This window comes from Stegostoma tigrinum, unplaced genomic scaffold (genome assembly GCF_030684315.1).
Source record: "Stegostoma tigrinum isolate sSteTig4 unplaced genomic scaffold, sSteTig4.hap1 scaffold_53, whole genome shotgun sequence".
In the NCBI taxonomy this organism is placed as follows: Eukaryota; Metazoa; Chordata; class Chondrichthyes; order Orectolobiformes; family Stegostomatidae; genus Stegostoma; species Stegostoma tigrinum.
In genome coordinates, this window is record NW_026728461.1 from 1,531,987 (window position 1) to 1,555,606 (window position 23,620).

Sequence of the window (23,620 nt, forward strand, 5' to 3'; positions counted from 1 at the left end):
CTGTCTAGTTTGTCATCTCTGGTAATATTTTTTGTGAATGTTTTGTGCACCCTCTCAAATCCCTTCCTGAAGTGTGGTTGGTAAATACCAGAGTTGAGGGGAAATCAGGAGGTTTTTGTTTAATCATGATTAGTCAGAACTTATTTGTTTTTCATACAATGCTCCAATTTTTAAAGTTCAGAATCCTGATGATATCTTCAACCTGCACTACCACTTCTATAATTATTGTGCACACACATACACACACACTATCGATCAAATATCAGGCATGGATCATTTCAGGAAGCACCATATCATAAGATATTTATTTTGGCTCCAGAAGAGAGGAAGGAACAATCCAGAATAATTTTGATTTGGAGGAGGTCCAACTTCAAAAGGAGCAAGAAGGCGTTTGCAGCAAGTAAGGTTGAACACAAGTTCAGGGAAAACTGCAATGAAACAGCAGTCTGTCTTACAGAAGGAGGTTGTTTAGTGACAGTGTCAGAATGTTCCCACAAGCAGGAGAGAGTGGCAAATGGTACAAATGATGAGGATTATTGATGACCCCAATGTGTACCGAGTTAATTATAAGTAGTTCAGAAGGGAAGTGTTGAACTAAATGATGCTGGCAGCTAATGTTAAAAGGGAATCCGAATGTCATCCTCCATTGTGAGCAGTGAAAGGGTAGCGAAAGTGGGGCTAATGGTCATAAATCACTGTTTAATCTTCACAGAGGTAAGGGCCTGGCTGCGATACTATTCAGAAGAAGTTGATGCCCAATTCACGATGAAAAGTAAATAGTTGAGACAAGGATGAGCTGAGGTTGGACAGCATTTTAGAAATGTGAACATTAAACAACTGCAGATGCTGGAAAACTGAAACGAAAATTGAAATTGCTGGAAAAGCTAAGCAGGTCTGGCAGCATCTGTGGCGAGAAGGCAGAGTTAATATTTTTGAGTAATTTGAGCCACTGAGCTTTTACAGCAATTTCTGCTTTGATTAGAACGGCTGGTTGTCCCTGGTGTTGGTAACTCAGAAGGAAGTGAATTGTAGACAACTGAGGATACTGAGAAAGAAAAAAAATAGCTTGAGGCTGCAGTGGCACTTTGCACAACAACCTCATCCTGTTTGAATACAGGGGTGGTATCAGAGGACTGGAGGATTACAACATGTACTATGTTTATGTTCAAAAGTGTGCGGATAAATCCAGCAACTAGATTCATCTTATTGGCAGGACAGCATCACAGGAACTGTAATCCCAGTCTCAAGCAAGAATACTTGGGGAGCATATGGGCTAACATTTTATGCTGACTCAGAAATCTTCACCATCTGGTGTGTAACCTGTTTAATAAAACCATCTGATGGAGGCTTGTCATTCTGAATCTTCAATTTTCATGGGTATTTTAATGGATTTAACTGAAGATGAAAGGGTTTGCTTGAGGTGTTTTAAATTGTTCTTGATGTTCAATTGCAGCTGTGAAAGTGTTGAATCCAAACACTGTCCGAATTCTGATGAAATTCAGAATTTAAGTTCACCGGAGAAGGGAGCGACAGTTAAGAAGTGAGTTTGATGCAAAATGTGACCATATTATGCTTCATTTGCAATACAGTAGTGTGTAAAGGGAATGGCTGGAGATCTGGTGGCCATAGGTTGGATAATCAGAAATCTCTTCATGAAGGCAGAGATGTTTCCATGCTGTATGACTCTGTCAGACATACCACAGAAACAAAAACACGGATATCATTCCAGATCATGGCACATTGATGAAGAAACAGCTTCTGAGTTCTTTGCATATTCTCTCCCTAATTCTGAGGAACAAGCAATACAAAGCACAAGCAGCAGTTGCGTGTGAAGGTGTTGAGTTTATCTCAGACTGAAATTTCTGGACTAATAGCAATTGTAAGCTATTGAAGAAGTGGCTTCACTCTTTGCACCTGCTCCTTTCCCCTGTTACCACCAGCCACCACCACTGCTGGTGAGCTGCTTTGGCCCTCAAGGGCATTTCTGGTAAACTTCCTGAGGAAATTTAAAGAAGGTATTCACTATTTTATGCAGTTTTACATTTAGAGTGTGACCTTGTTTCATAAAGTTAGCTGATCACGGCTTAGGATGCTGAATTTTGAGACTTCATTTCTTATTTTACGGCTGGCAAGCAATTGTAGACCCAAACACCATTTTAATTTGCTTTTTCTTTTGTGGTTTATGATCAATTGCAGAAGCATAGACTTCAACAGATCAAGCTTTCTAGGAGAATATAATTTCAGTCCTGCAGAAAAGGAAACACTAATGAAAATGTAAGTTTGATTTGACATGTAGTGAAATTGTATTTTCAGTGTGAAATTTAAGAATGTGAGAAGAATTGCTGGAGAGCCAGAAAGACCTGTAAAATAATGTAGAGCCTTTGTCATGAATATATAAGACACCCAAAACAGGATGGCAAACAGCACTCCAACCCATAACAATCACATTCAAGAAGCTAAATAATAACTGAAAGAATCACGGACACTGCAATTCAGGGACAAAAACAAAGTTGTTGGAAAAGCTCAGCATTTCTGGAAACGTCTGTGAAGGTAAGAATGGAGTTAATGTTTCAGGTCCGGGTGACCCTTCCAGTTCTGAGGGAGGGTCGCTGGACCCAAAATGTTAACTCTGTTTTTGCATTAAAGAAGCTGCTTGTCTTGCATGTCCAATGATTGCATTATTCCTAGAGATTGGCTTGTTTATATTTTTCAGTGTAAATCATCCAAAATTCTTTGTCTTTTGGAATTGTTTGTCCTACATGATCACGCTTTTGGGGTTGTTTATCTCAGATTGTCATTAGTCTAGTTTGTGATAATGATGCATTATTGCAGGAATGGTTTTCCTCTTCACACCACTTTATTAGAAGTTATCCTGCAAACTTCCTGTGAATAGTTGAAACCGAATGATACCGCTATCTAGAGCAGTCAGATACTTGGCAAGTGGTTTGTTTGTGGTGTCCTGACTTTGGTAGCCCTCCCACTCCGTGCTGCTGTTGTACATTTTGCACATAATCGATCTTGAATTAATACTTCCTGAATCTATGAAATCCAAATGATCTTGTGAAATGATTTTTCATGTTTGAAGTTTGTAAACTAAGTGCTTTCAAAGATATTTGACTGTAGAAAGCATCGCACAAATGCATCTCTAGCTGGAATTCTAGTTATTTTTGAGCTGTACCAGATTGCTGAGGTTGTTTTACTGCTCTGAATAAGATTAGATTACCTACAGTGTGTAAACAGGCCCTTCGGCCCAACAGGTCCACACTGTCCCTTGAAGCATCCCACTCAGATCCATTCCCCGAACACGAAGGGCAATTTAGCACACGGCTGATCCGCCCAGCCTGCACATCTTTGGACTGTGGGAGGAAACTGGATCACTTGGAGGAAACTCACTCAGACATGGGGAGAATGTGCAAACTCCTCACAGACAGTCACCCAAGGCTGGAATCAAACCCGGGACCCTGGAGCTGTGAGGTGGCAGTGCTAACCGCTGAGCCACCATGCTGCCCTGCATGACACTTTGGCTGCATGGGGTTAAAGATGGGATTATTCTTCTTTGTCTGGCCATTCGATTAAACTCTGTGCTTTTTGATTAAGACAAAAGAACATTTATCCAATAGATTTGAGTGCTGGACTGGACTTGGGGACTTTAAAGTTTGAGATTCTTACCTTTATATATACAGTGATTTATTTTCTTTTGTACATGGTTTGCTTACTCATTTATTTTGTTTTCTTGAGTTGATATTGTTTGTCGTTTTTACAATCAAGAAAGCCAATGCCTGAAGGGCCAAGCACAGAAAAATTACTTGTGAGCAAATACAAAGGCAAATTTTTGCAGTATTGCATTGAGAAAAATGGTCAATTTGAGGGAGTGAGGATTTTCATGGAATATTTTTACTTCAGATGCAATAGCAAGCGTTCACAACTGGGCTGCACTGAAGTTCGAAATAAAGCTCAAACAATTTATGAAAAATGCAGCAAAGGAAAAATCCCTCTTGTTAATCAAACAAATAGGACACAGTTGGCCAGGCAGCATCAGAGGAGCAGAAAAACTGATATTTCGGGTCTGGGCCCTCCACCAGAAATTTTCTGAAGATCGGTCCAGACCTGAAATGCCAGCTTTCCTGAGCCCCTAGTCTGCTAGCCTGCTGTGTTCATCCAGCTCCACACCTTGTTATCTCAGACTGCAGCATCAGCAGTACCTATTAACTCAGAACACAGTTGGGATGCCTTGTGCATTGCTATTCACTCTAACCCACCCCAGTTGTCTTTTTGGGTAAATGAAACAAAGTTTTAGAAATCTAAGCCATAGGGCTTGGTGGTTATCCGGACATTTTTCTCCAACACCTAGCTATTCATGTCTGGATGAACACAGCTAATTGTGGATACCAAATTGGTCCTGATTAATTTCACAATATTCCTGTGCCAATGTCTCAAGAGACATATAGGGATGAAGTGTATAAAGGAACCTAAATTATCCTGATTCCCGATTGAGGACAGTGTAATCCTCATGAAAGTAATGTGCTCGTTTGGTATGTGTTTTGGTATGTTAATCTCCTTTTAAATTCAAGTTTTTTGGGTTGAGTTCTTTTTCTACAGAATAGTAGCTTACAACCTGTCAGTTTGACATTGAAGAAAACACAGATATTTAGGGGTTGAGTAAAAGCATGGTTTTAAAGGAACAGCTTGAGTGAGGGCAGAAGAGGCAGGAATCTATCCAGTGAAGTTGTCATCGGTGAAACAATTAATCTCAGATGCGCAAGTGGCCAGAATTGAAAAGAAAGACAAAAGTGCACCCGTACATAATTATTTCAATTCTGGAACGCTCTAATACTTTAAGAATACGCTTCTCTCCAGTGCCATTGCAATCTAAGATTATGTTGTGCTCGCTTTAGGAAATGATCCTTTTAGGTGGTGGAAGGATGATAATGAGTAATTAAATGAAATGATGTTGTACACTGCAGCTGATTAAAGGTTTCAGATTACTCGGTGGGGATGTAGTAACTTGTTAATGAATCTATTGGAAACAGAGACTTTAATTCTAGTGGGACGACAGAAAAGTGTTTTGGGTCAAATTTTGGACTCAGCACAGTACTAATTAAGTTCTACCATATTGTCAGCAGGGTAGAGGCTCTTTAGCTCAGCAACTTATTTCCCAGCCATGAAGGCTTTCAGTAGGAAATGGAATTTTTTGGTTTTGTGATCTTTTGAATTGATTTTTCTTTATATATATTTTTGGAGGGTTACTGTTCGAGTGTTTGTAATGTGACCTAGGCATTTCTGAATGATTCAGGACCAAATGAGCCCAGGCAACTTCCTTAGGTCATGTTTCCAGTGTGTTTCAGTTAGTCACTGTTTCCGAGAGGTAACATAACAAATAACATTTCCACAGCCTTGTCCCTCCATCTCTGCAATTTCCTTGAGTCCACTTCGGACGTTTCTCTTTTTTCCTGTCCAGTTTCACTTTTTTGCCTATCCCAGATTATGTTTGTCCTGTTGTTACCAGCCATGGTTTCAGCTGTTGAGACTCGAAAATCTGAAATGCACAGTATGCTTTTCTCCATTTTGTAAAAAGCTGATTAAAAACTTCACCTTTTATCAAGCTTTTCATGATTCTTCTGACCTCACTGAAAAACAATCTCTTGACATTTCCAAAATGAGTCACTTCATTTCATAATTTGCCATGTTCACTAGTTAATATCATACAGCACCTTACCAGTATGGGCCAGCTGTGTTTTTGAATCATTGCAAAAGAGTACAACCTATGCCAACTGATCTGAAAGCAGATGAAGTCAAAATAGCCCCTCCAGTGTGAACTATTTCTAAGTCGTATATCTTTCTCAAACAACAAGAGGCTATTGCTGCATATGGCACTGTGGCTGCCTAGCACTTCCTACACCAACCACTGTTTAACAGGAATGGAGCTGATGAAGTCTGAATCAAGCCCCAATGTCTGTGTGTAATGTTTCACACCATGTAATTTCTGTGCTGTCATGATCTATTATGAACGGGCTCAAATAGGTGATCATCGGTTTCAGTGTAGGGCTGCAGATAAAGAAATTCCAAATTAAAAACTAGAACAGCACTTTCAGCGTAAAATGTTCCATGTAAATTGGCGATGCTAATCAAACAAATGTTTACTTTTTGGAGTCTTTGGAAAGTCAAAGGTTTCTCCGACCTACTGCATCATAGACCATAGCTGCAACTCAGTCCATCTCCCAATTCACAACAAGACTCATCATTCTGATGTTTGCTGGCCCACGTTGTCTCTTGGTTGACCAATGTCTGAACTTTAGATTTTTTTTCGAAAAAACTTTCAATTCTTGTGTTCACATCCTTTCATGTTCTTATTTTGCTTTAGTCTGGAATTATTTTAGGTCCCAAACTTTGCCTGGAACTTTTCTGTTCTGCCACGTCCAGTGTGGTGTGTACTACTTGATTTTTTTCATCAGCCCACCACCGTTAGTGCTACTTCCTGCAGATGTGTAGTTCCTTCCTCGAGACATCACCATCTCTCGCCTTTAAGAAACTCATGAAGAGTCACTGTGACCAAATGTTTGGACATCTGTTTGAATATCTCCTCCTTTGTCAGTTTTTGAATGGTTAATCTGCTGTGAAGTGCCCTGGGGAGTTTTTCTGTGCAAAGCGTTCGATTTCAGTGGTGTGATGACTTCTCTGTGCAGCTGATGTCTTGTTGCAAAAAAGTAACCATTGATTTACCTGTGAAATAATGCTACGTGGCCTCTCAGTATTAGCCAGGCAGTTAAAATAAGTGAATTGAAAGCTGACTATGTTGGAGTATTTCATTATTCACCTGCAACTAGACCCAATTTATCCATGTTACCGAGGTATCCAAGTACTGGCAATGCAACTCCCAGAACAAACGCAAACAAATCATCATTATCCTTGTGTTTTTCTTTGTTCATCTGATTTGTCCCATTTGACTTTTATAAAGAAGATTTTTTGTTAAAGCTCACTTTCTCTTTACTAGTAAACTCTAAACACGAAGAGGTCCTGCTGGTGTAATAAGTAACCTCAGACACATGTGAAATCACTTTATACGTGAGCCTTAAGCTTACCTGTGCAATCTACAAAGAAAAAAACTTGGAAACATGGCCAACTTGCAGTTTCCATCCATGGCCAGCGTAATTCTAACTTGGACAGTCATTTCTTCATCATTGGGTCAAAGTGCCACACAGCCCCCCTCTGATGGCACAGCAGGATCACCATTGCCATGTGCACTGCAGCAGTTCAAGATGGCAGCTCATCTCCTGTGTGAGCACGATGACCCCATATTCCAACTTTAATCTATTGCATTGACATTTGTAGAATTAGAAGCTTTTTTTTCCCCACATGTTTTGCTTCCCCGATGAACAGTTGTTAACTCTGACTTTATTTCCAGTGCTATTCCTGAAATTCTCGAAATCTGGCTGGAGGAATCTGCCGAAGACTTTCGTCAAGTTCCAACTTACTCTTGTCTCCGGAAGGTACTTTCCTACTTGAACCAAACAGTGCCAGGGTCAGATGCTGAACATCGGGCCCAGAAACTCGTGAGTCGGTTTTTGGCGGAGGAAACAGCGGAGAAAGAGATGTTCAGTAAGATTTACAATTATGTTGCAAAAATGTGGTTTTAATTCAGGGTGCCTCCCTACAAGTTTGTGTGCGGCTTGCCCCTCTGTCTCAGGATTTAGTTCATTTTGGTTTCCTTTGACAAGCTTCAAAATTACTTCCAAATTTTTGGATAAACGAAGTTAATTAAAATTATTGCTGAGTGCTTACCCCTGTACTAATTGCATGATGTACAAGACCAAATTCTGCATAGAATTGATACTCTCATATGGTCCGATAAGACCCAGCAGCATGTAATGCGACTTTCTGGACAATTTCCTTTTGAAATGTTTTCATCAATGACATTTTATTTTATAATCTGATGTAATAATTTTGCAAGTTATTGTGAAACAATAGATTGTGATTCAGAATATTTCCTAAAGCCAGAAATTGGGATGGGAATCTGTCATTAAATACAAGTTCTTTTGCAATTGAGATGCTCCCAACAAGAGGATTTCAGTGCAATATCATATTACTTTCACCAAATCTAGATTTAGAAGTATGAATATTAGATAACTATTGGAAACCAATGCACAATTTCTAGTCACAAGTTCGTGAGATATTTTAGAGCAATGTGAACTTTGGGCACAAAATACATGTCTTTCTTCACTTGCACAGAAGGCTACCGTAGAAGAGTCAGATTCTATGTGGGAGAAGAACACGACCAAACCATCGAACAAGTTGACGAAAAGCTCCTGTCCTACCCATCACGCTTCATTGCAGAGCAGCTGACTTTTATGGATGCTGTGAGTGAACAGGAGTCTGGCGGCCAGTCATTCTGAATAAGATGTTTCAGTCAGCAGTAGGCATCTGAATCTCTCTGTATTGTTTAATGCTATTACTGCTCCACCAGTCATTATAACTGAATTCCCTTCAAAATGCAGTCTTCCAAGATGTTAAAATGTGTTGTTTGACGTGTGACTTCAGTATCTCGCTTGAAATACCTGCCAACTAAAACTTCAGCACTTGTCATTTGTTTTGAATGAACGCCATGTGAAATAAGTGACCCGAGAGAGCACTGAAAATCCTTTGTAACTTAGTGTTGAAACTTTACAAAATGAATAGTATTTCAGGGTAAAAGTTTAATTGTTTCATCATAACAGTCACTGTTTCTTCAAGAGTCCACTGATTTTGTTTGTAGTATCCAGGATGGCAATTTTGTTGTTTTCCCAGAATCTTCTGGAGTGGGATCAGCCACGAGGTATTCCAGTCTAGTCTCCAAGGTGGCTTGATGCCTACCTCTACAAAATGAGACTCGTGGTTGCTGAATCAAAATTTGAGTTATGTCAAAGTCTGGTCATAGGCTTAGGCTTGAAGTGGAAGTTCAGTGGTCTGTATGACAGCATTGGGTGTGACTCTAGAATGTAAGTAGTCCTCTAGGTCTCAAAAATCCTAAGCATATGTTCATGTTCAGAACAGGGGTGCAGCAATCTCATCTGGAAGTGACCAGTTTGTCAAAAGTAGGTTTTGGTTATGGGATAAGAGATAATGGGAACTGCAGATGCAGAAGAACCCGAGATAACAAAGTGCAGAGCTGGGTGAGCACAGTTGCTCCGAAGATGCTGCTTGGCCTGCTGTGTTCCTCCAGCTCCACACTTTGTTATCTCAGTTTGTTAAGGGGCAGCTGCTTTTCTGCACAGAGTTCCAAAGGTAACTGTCTGTTTTGACTGCAGTCTCTGTTGCATATGTGTATGTATATACCGACTGGCACTTAGAGTCTAATCATGTGACATAATGATGACAACAGCCATTTTTGGTGGGAAGCAACCTAGCTGGGTGTCTGTTGAGGAATGTAGCTGCTTTTCTTTTGTTGAACCATCGAGATCTGCAGTGAGGGTTGTGAGTCTTTGTCAAATCAGTGGTTTGACCTGGTGAATATTAAAGCGGTTTTTTTGATCCTCATCGCTAGTTTTTTTCTTTACCATGCAGAGCCAGGGGGCTGAAATGTTAAACAGCAGGAGTTTTATTATGTAGTTTACTGTCGAGGCAGCAGGGTTAGCCTAAGCTATTCCTTGCCGGAAATGATCGCTGACATCATTGTGACGTGATCAGACTGTTAAAAGTGAGAGCCCACCATGCTTGCATAAACATGCAACAGTTTCCCACTCGATGGTTTCTGAGCACTCCTTTCTACTGCAGCCTGTCACAGCCAACTCTGGCTTTGAAAGTGACGAGACTGACAAATTTCTCCATTCTGAATGAGTTTACGGGGATCCGAAGGAGCTATTTGCCGGTTGTGTTAACTTTCACTGTCGGAGCATAATTGTTGATGGGAGTTGCTCATCTTGAAGAGGGAGACAGAAGGACACAATGTAATCTGAATGACCAGTTGACAAGCTTGGACGTTTGGCAATATTTGTGTTCAGCATGAAACCAACAGTGGTGAAGTGTTGACATTGAGGCCTGTTGAACCAACAGAGGGCCAGGCTGCCATTGTGTTCTGTCAACCTGCCTTGGTGCGAGAAGTAGACATGATGCAGGGCCGCTATACTGATGCCCAGCCTGTCTAGCCTGTGGGCCACCAGGGCTGAGCATCTGTAGCAGTGACTATTGCCAGCAGAGCCATGCATTGATGGTGTGCGTGGAGCCAACAGTCGGAGTTGGGTGGAGATAACCAGTGATTTTAAATCTAACCTACAAATAGGAAGCAGATGACTGAAAATTCGAGGGTTTTGATCTGTCTGAATAGCCAATGTGCCCTTGTGCATCAATGTGAGTATTTTCTAGCCAGTCGTTGACAATATAGCATGCAGTTTTAATGTACAATTGCAAACTAGCAGGACGAATGTACCCATGGATGGACAAATCTTGTTTGTCGTTCATTGCTTAAAACATGGCACGACTGACACCTTTAACCTTTGTTTCCTTTTTATTTTTGATCAGGATCTTTTTCGGAAACTTGTGCCCAGCCAATGTTTAGGGTCCATCTGGTCTCAACGAGGGAAGGAAGAAAAACAGCATCTGGTATCAACCGTCCAGGCCACCATGACACAGTTCAATAATGTTACAAAATGTGTCACCAGCACCATATTAAGACGTCAACAGTTGAAACCATGGCAGACGGCTAAAATCATTGAGAAATGGATTGATGTTGCCCAGGTACACTATTCTTTATTGGTTTTTAGCCTTTGTGACATGTTAAAGTCCACAGTGCATGAAACAACCATGGTGGAAGAGAGCAAGCCATTAACACTATGTGTTGATATGTCCAAGGTTTGAAAGCCTCTTGAATTGGTGAGCAGAATACTTTTCTGAATAAGAGTTGAATGCTTCATGGAAAATCCTAGCATTCATAATTTCTGTAGTGCTGGCTGCTAATAGCTCTTGCCTCAGTTTACAGTTGCATTGAAATATTAATGTATTTTTTTCTAATCAAAAATATTTATGTGGATAAAAAAGGCAAACTGATTTCAGATTTTTACTGGCCCTTCAAAAATGAAGTTAGTTATTGGGCATTACATAGTGTTATTTGCCTCCCTTTCAAGCCGTAATCAGTTTATGAAACAGTGTACATTTTATTCCCAATGTTCTGCATTCTGTATGCCTACATGACGGCACTTCAGTAACTTGCCTGGTTGTCTGTTTCCTATGTGTTTGCCAAAGGAATTTGTCTCAGCATGTTAGTCAGCAATCGGGAAAAGAGTGAGGAAGGGCTGTCAGATCTGATACCAGGTTTGTACTTGTCGCCAACATGTGGCATGCCCACTCGTACATTTGGAAAGGATCAGGATAGGAACCGAGTAATTAACTAATTAAGTAAAGGAAGTAATTGATTCTTACTGATTTTATAATCCAAAATTGCACTGGATTTTGCAACAAAACTGTACTTTCAATGTATTTTCCCGTATACACGTGACAACAAAATATTCATTCATTCGTAAGGTTTGGAATGAAAGTTCACAATAATTCTGTTGCCAGCTAATTTAGAGAAGTCTGGTTTGGGTCTTGGCAACACTGCCTGCATCAGTTTTGACTCGTTAAGAGTCTTGAGGCATTAATGGGACCTTGATGGGGATTTGAAAGTCTGTCTCCAGTTTCACAACATGGAGCAGTTCAACCGAATGTAGGCTGACTCCCAGTAGTAGACATGGATGAAGGAGTTGCTGACATATACACTGGTGCTATCAAAGGCTATTCTGAAGAGGAATCACCACCTTACTTTGATCACTTGGCTGACTTTTCTAGTTCTGATTTTGAGTTTTTACAATAGTTGACAAGGAGTGGCTTCCATGTTGAAGTGCCCTCCATTACTTCCATTTTACTGCAGCAGCTTTATTTCCCTGAAGCCGGAAGACTATGGGCTGGAGAACCTACCTGCTGGCCTTAATCAGATAAGGCTCTTATGATTATGCCAATTGACGCACCTCTAAAGAAATCCCAAATGGTGTGATCACCCTGCCCCTCCCTGGCCTCCCTCCCCAAGCAGAAGTGGCTTTGAGACCTGATAACAAACACTCGCAGGCTTCCTCCTCATCTCCACCACACCCCAAAGTACACATTTGGGAGGTTTGATTTGATCCAGTTTTCTCCCTACCTCCAACAGGTTGGGGGGGTGGTGGAAACAGATGAAGGACATTCAGCTGCTAATCTAGGTAAGGTTAGTTAACTCAGTATCAATAACGTAGTGATTCATAAAAGTAGACCCAATTTCCTGATTTGTCTGTTTTCCCTCGAATGAGTATCTCACGTGACTGGTCCTGCCCTCCTATTCTGTCAGATAATACAACCTATCATTCATTTATGAGCTAAATGTGATGGATATAACAAAGATGATTACCCCGCCTCCACCCCCTACCTTCGCGACTTCTACCACTCAGATGTCCATGTCTCAATCCTACTCATTTTAAGCTCTCCTTTGGTGTCAGTAATCATATCTAACCAGTCACAGGCTGGCAGCAAGGGAACTGAAGAGGTTGTCTCAGAGGGATACAAAACGAATATCAAGGTTTGAGTTGCCAAGAATCATGGAATTCTTTCCCTCAAAAAGTTTGTTTGTTAATGCTGTTATTTTCTCAGCTAACATTTTTCTGATAGAACCTTTTTAAAAAGTCTGAGGTGTTGGGTAATGGGGAGTCACTGCTTTTTCCACAGAACTCACGGCTTTTTTTCTCTGACAGGAATGTAGGATTTTGCAGAATTTCTCGTCAGTGCATGCTATTACCACTGCATTGCAATCAAATAGTGTGTTCAATTTGAAGAAGACTTGGGCAGCCGTGTCAAAGTAAGTCATTGTTCAGAAAGAGCCATGTAATTTTTATTTAATAAGTATGAGGTAGGAAATTGCAGGTTTGACCTCCAGGTTTACTTGCACAAGTGATCTTCACACGCTCGGTGCATTAACAGGATTACCAGAGGCACTACAGTGCAATCCTAACAATTGGTTAATTGGCAGAATCTTTCATCCTTTCACAAAGGAGCGAAGAGTTAATTTGTTTAAGTGGAAAAAGAAAACTGTTTGGCAACTTGAAATATTTAACTATCGTGTTCCAAAACTGATCTGCTGTTGGATGTAACGTAACACAGTTTCCTGTGGATATGCTGTGATGGGGTGATATAAGCCGGAGGTTTGTGTGGGATGCTAAAATACAAAGACAACAATTATTTTAATCTCCCAAGAAAGCACTCTATAACACTTTGAAGTGCACACCTGTAGTTTATGTTCGTGTGCCTCAGACCATTTGATCATGGTTGTGTTTTTGTAGGCAGCTTGGGAATGAAATCTCTCTTGCTGCAATGAGATTCACCAAAACGACTGCACTCAAGAGCTTTTGCAGCACAATGGCAGTATCCCCATCCCTGGGTTTCAACAATCAGGGTTCAAGTTCTACCTGCCCCAGAGATTGCCAAAACATTTCTGAACAATTGGGTTAAAATAACTATACTTATTGTAAAAATGCTTCACTGCCGTTCACTCTCTGTATTACTTGCTTATTTGTCAGATTCCGTATCAGCTGTTTGTTATCTTGACTCTATTCTGTCAAGAGTAATTTGTCTCATTCTCTTGACTAGGAGCAGTAAGATAACATTTGAAGACCTTTCAAACAATGAAGAAGATAACTTTGTAGCAAGTAGAGAGCTGCTAATGGAGGTAAGGTGTTGCACTTGGCCCAGTGTGACTATATTCAGGGCATGATCAATAGTTTCTAGTAAAATATCTGCAATGAACTCAGTTGGTGACTGAATGCATACAGATTCTGTCAATCAATACTGCAACAGGAGTATATGTATTGCAGTCCAGGTGGTCTGGCTTGGCTCAAGTCTTCCAAGATTGTTTTGTCATGATTCTTATAATTGCTGATGATATTGCAGTTAACATTTTAATCGACATCTAATTTGGTTATACTGCAGTGATGCAGCCTTCATAGATTATCTTTCTCAGCGTTCATTATCTTGGAAATTTGAACTGAAGCAATGTCTATGATGCAGTAATGCAGCCTTCATAGATTATCTTTCTCAGTGTTCATTATCTTGGAAATTTGAACTGAAGCAATGTATATGATGCAGTGATGCAGCCTTCATAGATTACCTTTCTCAGTGTTCATGATCTTGGAAATTTGAACTGAAGCAATGTCTATGATGCAGTGATGCAGCCTTCATAGATTATCTTTCTCAGTGTTCATTATCTTGGAAATTTGAACTGAAGCAATGTCTAAAGTGCGATATGTGCCAATTTCTTTTTCTTTTGCTTTGTACACCTCAAGGGCCTTGTAATTAATAAAAGCCAAGGCAAAACATTAAGAGATTTAACTGGTTCTCATAAGTGTTTTTACTCAATTACCATGTCTTCCTTTTCTTGTTCTCTGCAGTCAGAACTATTTGCTGCGTAGGAATGGAGAGATATTCATATCTCTTTGTTCAGTATTTCAGACATCAACTATCTAGTTTCAACTAGCTTGGACGAAAACTGACAAGTTTCTAGCCATTCCTCCTCACTCCTTTTATCATGCTCTTTGTCCACTCATTTTGCTCCTGAATTTGACAAAATAACAGAATAATTGGTCAGATATAAATATTTTGGTGCCACTTTACCAAACTAGTTGTCCAGCTCAGAAAATAGTCAACGTTTTCTTATTCTCTAAATCATTCTTAGTTGGAATTGAAACACTTTCAAGCTGGTATTTGAAGAGGGAGAAATGCAGTAATCATGCTAGCATGTTGTCAGTTTGACAGACACTCCATTTTTCAAACTGCTCAATGTTCTAGTTGCAGTGAACTATCTTTTTACATTGCTTTCCAGATGTTTGCCCCAGAATTTCTACTGCCCTGCTGTCACACTTTGTTTATTGTGTGTTGTGATTGGTGCACTGTACAGAATTTCAACATATTTTTCTGATCTAGATTGAATCTAAAAGTAGGTTTGCTTTTATAATCAAAAATGTGTGCTCTGCATGATGATTGTTTTTGTGGTGCAAAATTCTGTAAGTATACAGGGGAAAATGTGAGTTCATGATTGGACAGTTGTATAACTTCCATAAAGCTTTCTCCCAGATTATGCAGTGAATTACAGTGCATGGTTTGCTAATCTTTCAGCATCTTACACAAATGTGCTTTGGCAGTGGTGCAGGGCACCGCAATAGTTCTTGCTGTGTGTACATTAATGTTCAAGACACAAAAGCTCCAAGTGTGAACAGCAGGTTCACAGATGACACAAGAATTGGAGCGGTAGTCAGTAGCAAAATGCCTTAGTTTTGAGGCACACATTGTTCCAGCTGTGGCTCAACTAATGTTATTTACAGTTCCATCATTACCCCTTTGCTGTTATATTCAGGCAAGTATCCAATATTTTACCAACTTATCCACAGGTCCTCCTGCCTTCAAGAATATGTTTATGCACACACCAAAGTCCTTTTGATCCTCTGTCATCCAGACCCAAAACATCAACTTTCCTGCTCCTCTGAAGCTGCCTGGCCTGCTGTGTTCATCCAGCTCCACACCTTATTATCTCATTGAACATATATTCTCCTGACCTATTAGACCCCCAAAATGCTTCACCTCACACTTTTCTGGATTGAATTCTATTTGCCTCTGTTCAGGCCTTCTAACCAGCCCATATGCGTAACCCGAGAGACTAAGGCTTTTTGCTGTTCACAACCGTCCAATTCTTGTGTCATCTGTGAATCGGCTGTTCATACTTGGAGCTTTCGTGTCTTCAACATTAATGTACGCACAGTAAGAACTATTACTGTACCCTGTGGTATGCTGCTGGATGAAAGCATCAAGTTGCTGAAAAGCCCTTCAAAAATCACATTTACTTCCTGCCGCAAACCCAATTTTGGCTCCAATTTGCCAATTCGATGTATCTCCTAGGCTCTTAGGTTCTGAACCAACCCACCATCTGAGACCATTAAATTATTTCTTCGGGTAAGAGAGGTGTCTAATGAAAAGACCTTGAGAAGAATTGTATTCTTGAGTTTAGAAAAAAATGACGTTTAAACTTGTTGAGACAAAGTTTTGGAGATCTGGTGAGGTAAATTGTTTTTATCTTCAAGCGAAATTGCACGTTACATAGAAAATTTCCAATCTCCAAATGATGAGGTTACACAAATATTGAGTTTGGTTTCCAGTTCACAGATGAGGGATCAAACGTTGAACTTGCCTGGCCTTTATAGATCTAACGTTGCATTCCACTGTATAACTGTCTAAAATTTTGAGTCCTAAATTTTGATTCTAAATAGATTTAGTTGTATGATCAAGGGAATAAATAAGACATGGAGTAGTAATTTTGAGAAATAGGACAATGAGTTCACAATGGATTAAACAAATTCACCTCTCTTTTTCTAGGATATCGTTCAGGGAATTGTGCCGTACCTGGGAACTTTCTTAACAGAATTTTCAGCACTGGATTCGGCTTTCCCGAATTACCATTCAGTAAGTCTCTCTTACAAGATTTGGATTCCTTATTTGCTGATGAGCGCTATTATTATGGTTTCATTGCAAGCTGCTTGTAGATGAGAATCAAAGCAATAAAAAAAATGAATGAGTTTGATTAATAATCCCAATCAGAATAATTTGATGCTTTGTGCAGTGAATCAAACAATTTGTAAACAAAGGAACATGCAAATCACTTTGCAGTTAATTGAATATGGGTTTAGTTTTTCAAAAGGTTGGATAAATTGCACATCATTTTTATTCTGTACAGGTAAATTGGTTACCTGGATGTCACTGCGTATTGAGCAGTTGAACAGCTGAGAATGTCTTCAGCTTGGTACTGACCTACTTGACTGGAGCAAAGGGCTCTATGTAGTGTCCAAGATATGACCTGGTGGTATGACAGATCATTTGTGATTGGCCTTTGACGATATACTAAAATGGAACCAAGTTTACAGAGCTTGTATTTCACTTCTGATCTTTTAAATTTCATGATCTTGTTGTACTGTTTGACCTTTGTACATTTGAATTAATTTTCTTTGTCCTTGTCTATCTCTTACAGAATGGCTTGATCAACTTTGACAAGAGACAAAAAGTTAGTACTGAAAATTGCACTGTACAAAATGTTTGGAATTGTATGAAAGGGGAAAAGCATGCTTTTCAATCTTGTGCTGCTTTATTTGCTTGATGGGGGTGTAGGGGGAGTCCCCAACAGCATCCTAAATGTATATGGTCACTAATAAATCCAATAAAGAATTAAGGAGATGCTTTGTTACTCAGAGCAGCCAGAATGCAGAAGCTGCTGCTACCAGGACTCGTTGAGAGGATGAGCACAGATGTATTTGAGAGAAAGTTAGATGTCAGAAAGGACACAGCGGCATATTTAGAGTTTGAAGCAAGGTGGGAGAGGTGTATAGATCAGCATGGAGCAGTTCAGTCAAATAGCCTGCTTTTGCGCTGCTAATGTGCTACAATTTACCTTTGAACAGTCACAGCCACGCACAGGATATGCTAGGCGTTATGTGAGTGAAGATGTTGTTCAATTAATCTCAGTGTCATGGAAGCTATTTCATTATTGAAGACACTGGATAAACAATCTCTCCATATTAGTATTTTCCTTTAGATGAGAGACATCATTTCGTCATGGGATGTCAGAAATTGAGGGAGTGCACCTGTTTGGATTCTCACTGACTGGGCAGTATGTTTTACTCCATATTTCTGAATTTGGTAATACCAAATTCTCAAACATCCCTGTTGTCATGGCTACTGTTGAGGGTATCATCAAATCCCTATAGTGTGGAAACAGGCCATGCAGCCCAACAAGTTCATAGGGCCACTCTGAAGAGGGTCCCACCCAGACCCATTCCCCATGTCTAACTCACTGAAGCTAAATATCCCTGGGCACTACGGGCAATTTAGCGTGGGCAATCCACCTAACATGCACATCTTTGGACCTTGGGAGGAAACCAGAGTACCCAGAGATAACCCACTCAGATTGTATTTTCATCTTGTACTGCAACATTCAGCAGGCAACCTGAGAATATGAATTTGAGAGGAATTTGACCTTATGGCAAACAATGAATTCTTGCTTACAGAGCTGTAACTTGAGGTCCCTATGAATAGAATAGGTTCCGATCAGAAGCAGCTGATGCTGAATTTGCCAAACTGGGCCATGTGATGTAAAATCAGCTGGGTGGCAAAATAGGCATCCAACGCTATGTGACTCCAATTCACCAGCTCGGAATGTAATCTGTCAAATGGCCCGCCATTTGTCGTGGCTGATGTGGATGTAGTGAAGTGTTTCTTTTCACTGACCTGTTGAAAACTGGCTGGCACTTTACAACTTGGCAGTAACATGTTGTCAGAGTTTGACTTAGAAAGGTCTGCCCCTTTTTACATGTCAAATTGTGACAAGATTCAACCAAGAAGCCACTGTGGTTGAAAGAAAATAGTCCAGTAACTTCGAGCTGCTCATGGTCCATTCAATTTCATGGTGGTGCAACCTTGAAAAATTAACTCAACATTTTCACCGTCTGTCTTGGTATCAGTTACTATAGATCAGCCACTTATTTTGTACTTGGCAGACTTCCTTTTGCTTGGATGAATGATCTTTCATAACATTTCTTGTCTTCACCCTAAATCAGCTTATGGTTCTTAAGTGAATCATTTTTTAAAATAATCCATCTTTGAAGCACTGTTTTGGGAATTAGTGTCCTGAAACCATCCTGGATAATCTGTACAGAAATTTATCCTTGAAAAGTCACATTTGTGTCATTTATTTCCAAAGCAGAAATATTTTTGTGACATGATGTACTGTGCACTTTGAATAAAGTTATCGATGCTGTTCAAAATACCACAGACTAGGATTTAGCAGGAGCAATTATAGCAGTTCAAACTTGCCTTAACAGCTCATTATTTATTTGTGTTCTTTCAGGAATATGAAATAATTTTGGGTATCAAATCCCTGCAGTTTGCTTGCTCATCTTACACCCTTCGTCCAAACGAGAATTTTCTAGACTTGTTCTTTATGCAACAATACTTAAGTGAGGATAGCGAGTACGTAACTGGTATTGTAGGAGTGTGCAGGTAAAACAGTTAAGGGTTGTGTGTGAAATCTTCTCTCGTTATAATTGCTGTTTAATGCTAGTGAGCTGCCAGATTGTTTACTGTCTTCCTTTTCCTTGGTTTCAAAGTTTTGACAATGAATTCTGACCGATGAGGATAAAGCCAGTTGCTCAATGAATCAATTCTGTTGTGTTGCATCAAAATGCGTTTCATTGGTATATAATAGTGCAGAGTATACTATCACTAAGCCAATGATTGCAGGAAAATGCAAAAAACTTGATGAGTGACCAATTTTAGCAACATGTCCAAGAGCTCCTATTGTGGGTGCACCTACAAATCCAGATGTAAATTGTACCAGTTTTGAGAAATGTTTCTTTTCCTTCCAATTTCTTTTCAAACACATAATCCTATTACTAACATAAAATTAACAATAACCCTACACAATTGGTCAGCATTTTAAAGTATCTTTCAGTGGTTGCCTAAAAACATCATTCCCTCATCTCGAAATAGCCACAGTATATTTTTAATAATGCAACCAAAAATAATCTCCAACTGAAAAACAAAACACTTTGCCATTCCTGGACCAGAGTTGATTAAGGAACCAGATTATAGATCACTGAAACTATTTTTTAGTTTTGACAGAGCAGGCTTTGTAATAATTACATTGTTTGAAAACAGTTTGCTTCTTCATAAATTGATGGGCAGAAGTTCTTATTTAAAATGTACCTGATGTAGCAATTTACATTCCTGCTTTGAAAATCAAAGCTCACTATTAAGCCCATCCTCAGGCTATGGATGACCATGTGCAGCAAGCACCTGGCATTATCGTCAGTTCCATCAGTGGCACAGTCAGTATTGGGCCAACTTCAAACATGGTATTTATTTATAACAGTAATTACAAAATGTTACCGAAATTCACTTTGCATGGATCATAAGTTATATTTAAAGTTCTTTTGGACCTCTCGGATAGTTTGGTTGATTTTCGGACGGTTTGTCTGAAAATATCAGCAACAGAAAGTCTGGTCAAGAGATATACTCCTCATTTTACTACCTCCGAGATGTGGCATGTGGTGTTTTAGTCACCTGAAGTGACTGATTCATGACTACCTTTCATTGCTTGACATTGTCTGTACATTCACATGACAGTGTGGATGAGGCCCAGAGAAACTCCTGTATAACTTTACAACCTATTGTATCACCTTCGGCACTGGAAGTTTGATTCTCATGTTTTCCAGTTAACTTTTTTCAAGCCCAGTCCTTGTTAATTTTTTCTGTACCTGCTGTAGAAGTTCGAGCATTTTGTTCAATTCCACGTGTTCTGCAAAAAGACTGAGGGGGTTATCGTCTTGGTAAAAAATTAAGCAAAGGAACCGCAGATGCTGGGAATCAAAAACACAAAGAGAAATTGCTGAAAACATTCAGCAGGTCTGGCAGCATCTGTGGAAAGAAAGCAGAGTTATCCTTCGGGTCTGGTGACATTTCTTCAGAACTCTTATTGTCTTGATCTGCTGTTCATAAAGCAGAAAAGATCGATGTGCCTACAGTGAGAACTTTTGTCGCTCATTACTCAAAGTAATGTTCAGTGTTCTCCTGCCTGAAAACACGTGCCTTTTGCAAACAAAATTATCATTCTGCAATTTCAAATCTATGTAAATGATTGATTTTGCCATAAATAATAAGAATATTGAACAAAAGCATCTGATTCTTTTTAAATGAATCTTGTCTGAAAATGTTTATTTGCCACCCTGCAGCTCCTCTGAACTCGAGAAACCGCCAAAGCCCAAAAAGAGTGTGTTTAAACGCCTCAGCTGGTAAGTATCCCATGTTAAGCACCGCAAATATCTCATTATTTCCTTTATTATTGGGATGAATGGACAGAAAGGTAATTACATCTGTTCCTTGACAAATAGAGACATTTGATGTGTGGTCATTATTGCTTCATTGGAGTGAGATTTTTAGTAACTGTTCGAGTAATTTGAGATGATGCAAGGAGTGGTGCTGTTATTCTCACCTCGTGCATGTGTCTCGTGTAGACTGATTGATAGAGATTCTTTGCTATGACCATGAGTGTAGAATGTGGACCTGTGATGAGCTTGGTATTGCCTAGCGATTCTCATTTGTCCAGAGAAGTTTCTGCACCATGGCTAAATTTCACCGGAATAAATTTGTTTATGAGAGACAAGTAAGCAAAAAAAGTGTTACAGTGAATTAAATTTGCATATTTGTGGGCCTGTATAATGAAAACTAGCAATGTTTAACAATTTTGAGTGAAAAATCAGATTTGTGTTCTACTTTGTGGGTCAGCAGGCAGCAGAAATATCTTCTGTTGAAAAATTATCAGACATGCTTCTCACATTTGAAGCTCCACCTCAAAATTACTGTCTCAATGGAGTCAAGTTCGGTCAAGGAGAAGCACACGAGATCTAGGCGTTCTTGTACATCAGTCAATGAAAGCACGCGTGCAGGTACAGCAGGTAGTGAAGAAAGCTAATAGCATGCTGGCCTTCATAACAAGAGGAATTGAGTATAGGAGCAAAGAGGTCCTTCTGCAGCTGTACAGGGTCCTGGTGAGACTGCATCTGGAGTATTGTGTGCAGTTTTGGTCTCCCAATTTGAGGAAGGACATCCTTGCTATTGAGGGAGTGCAGCGTAGGTTCTCAAGGTCAATTCCCAGAATGGCGGGACTATCATATGTTGAAAGATTGGAGCGACTGGACTTGGAGACTTGAGTTTAGAAGGATGAGAGGGGATCTGATTGAGACGTATAAGATTATTAAGGGATTGGACACTGTGGAGGCAGGAAGCATGTTTCCGCTGATGGGTGAGTCCAGGACCAGACGACACAGTTTAAAAATGAGGGGAAGGCCATTTAGAACAGAGTTGAGGAAAAATGTCTTCACCCAGAGAGTGGTGGATATATGGAATGCTCTTCCCCAGAAGGCAGTGGAGGCCAACTCTCTGGATGCTTTCAAGAAAGAGATAAACAGAGCTCTTAAAGATAGTGGAATCAAGGGTTATGGGGATAAGGCAGGAACAGGATACTGATTGTGGATGATCAGCCATGATCATAATGAATGGTGGTGCTGGCTCGAAGGGCCGAATGGCCTACTCCAGCACCTATTGTCTATTGTCTATAAAACTCAAATCTCTTTCCATGTAGGTGACATGAAAGTATGTGTTTGTGTTGTTGTGCATACATGTGTAAAGACTCCAAAGTTATTGTTTTTGATAATTTTCCTGAGTTGGGGATATTATTTTATATTTCTGTTCAATAGGTAAGGACTGACCAGAACTCAGCAAAGTCAGATTTTCCACCACCTACCCGTGTAGAGTTTCAGAGAAGCAAAACCATGCCTTGTTGCTGTGTTGTGCCTTGCAGTGATCTGGACTGTGACATGTGACTATTGTTATATAGAAACCAAGAAAGAGAAGGGAAACACTTATTCACTTCCTAGGATATCTTCTCTTTACATGAGTGTGGATGTTACATGGATGTGATTTAGGCTTCCGTGGCTTAATTGTGATTCTCGAAGTGCAGGCAATCAACGTTGCAGCATTAGTGTGCAATCTCACATTTCAGCAGCCATCTGCTCTTGCTCCCTGCACTATTTAATGCCTAATATACCAACAATCGGGATTTTCAGTGTAGGAATTTTTTTGTCATTGCATCTGCTGTACTTCTTTTGGGAGTTTTGGAAAATTTTCGATGTTAATTATGCAATATAAATGCAAATTGCTGAATAGAAATCCTAACGTTTGCAGTACCAATATACTGAAGGCCAAATTCAGAGTTCACTGTCCTACCTTACAAAGTGTTGTATACAGTTTTCTATCAATTATCAATGGTGTTACTTTGTTTTACGTTTTACTTTTAATAAACTGCAGCTTTCAGGATGAAATTACATACACATTAGCATGTGGCCAGGTTGGGGGAAATTTTCCACCCTGTGGGTATTCAAATCCACATTTTGCCTTTCATGAGATTGAAGTTGATAGCAGGTTGAACAAACACTGCAAAAAGCCCAGATTCTTGTGCCATTGGAATATGCAAACATTGTAACCTATTCATATACTCCCTAACTATTAGACAATGTAACGGTGTTCAATACTAGTAATGCGAGCTCTTGGTATGAGTGTGCCACTATTAATTTCTCACAGGTCAAATGTGGCGCGCATCAAACTCCTGGTACTCTCATCATCAATATACCTTCATTCTAGTTTAATTTTTTTTAACAGTTTCTCTAGAATGCAATGACATTTTCATGTTTGTTGTGTCCCCTTTCCCTTGTGCAGCCTGTTTTCAAAGAGAGGTGTTAAAATACACAACACTCAAACTAAAAGCTCTGAGCAGCGAGCATCCCTTCAGAATGAGGATTCAGACGACAGCATTACCGCAGCCAGCATTTTATCAGATTCCAGCCACTTGGAAATGGAAGAGCCGAGCACTTCGCAAAAAGCGCCGGAAAAGGTGAGACAGTGAGGCACTCATCACGTAAAATATGTTGTTCTTGGAGACTCTGGTTTGTCTAATAATGTCCAGACAGTTTTTTTCTTCTTTCTTTCCTTCCTTTCTTCTGCC

The 23,620-nt window shown here is 39.8% G+C and overlaps 1 protein-coding gene across 1 annotated transcript in view; it reads left to right on the plus strand.

Annotated features, from left to right (window-relative positions):
• The window catches only part of LOC132208748 (ral guanine nucleotide dissociation stimulator-like 1), a 51,247-nt gene extending 27,858 nt beyond the window's left edge, over window positions 1-23,389 (plus strand). Inside the window, exons 9-19 of the mRNA XM_059644122.1 lie at window positions 1,454-1,540; window positions 2,197-2,274; window positions 7,403-7,596; window positions 8,227-8,354; window positions 10,492-10,707; window positions 12,726-12,829; window positions 13,618-13,696; window positions 16,390-16,476; window positions 17,039-17,071; window positions 20,793-20,852; window positions 23,335-23,389. Coding sequence (XP_059500105.1) covers window positions 1,454-1,540; window positions 2,197-2,274; window positions 7,403-7,596; window positions 8,227-8,354; window positions 10,492-10,707; window positions 12,726-12,829; window positions 13,618-13,696; window positions 16,390-16,476; window positions 17,039-17,071; window positions 20,793-20,801 — 1,015 coding nt within the window. The 3' untranslated portion in view covers window positions 20,802-20,852; window positions 23,335-23,389. The remainder of the gene's footprint in view (window positions 1-1,453; window positions 1,541-2,196; window positions 2,275-7,402; window positions 7,597-8,226; window positions 8,355-10,491; window positions 10,708-12,725; window positions 12,830-13,617; window positions 13,697-16,389; window positions 16,477-17,038; window positions 17,072-20,792; window positions 20,853-23,334) is intronic.
• The last annotated feature ends 231 nt before the right edge of the window (window positions 23,390-23,620 follow it).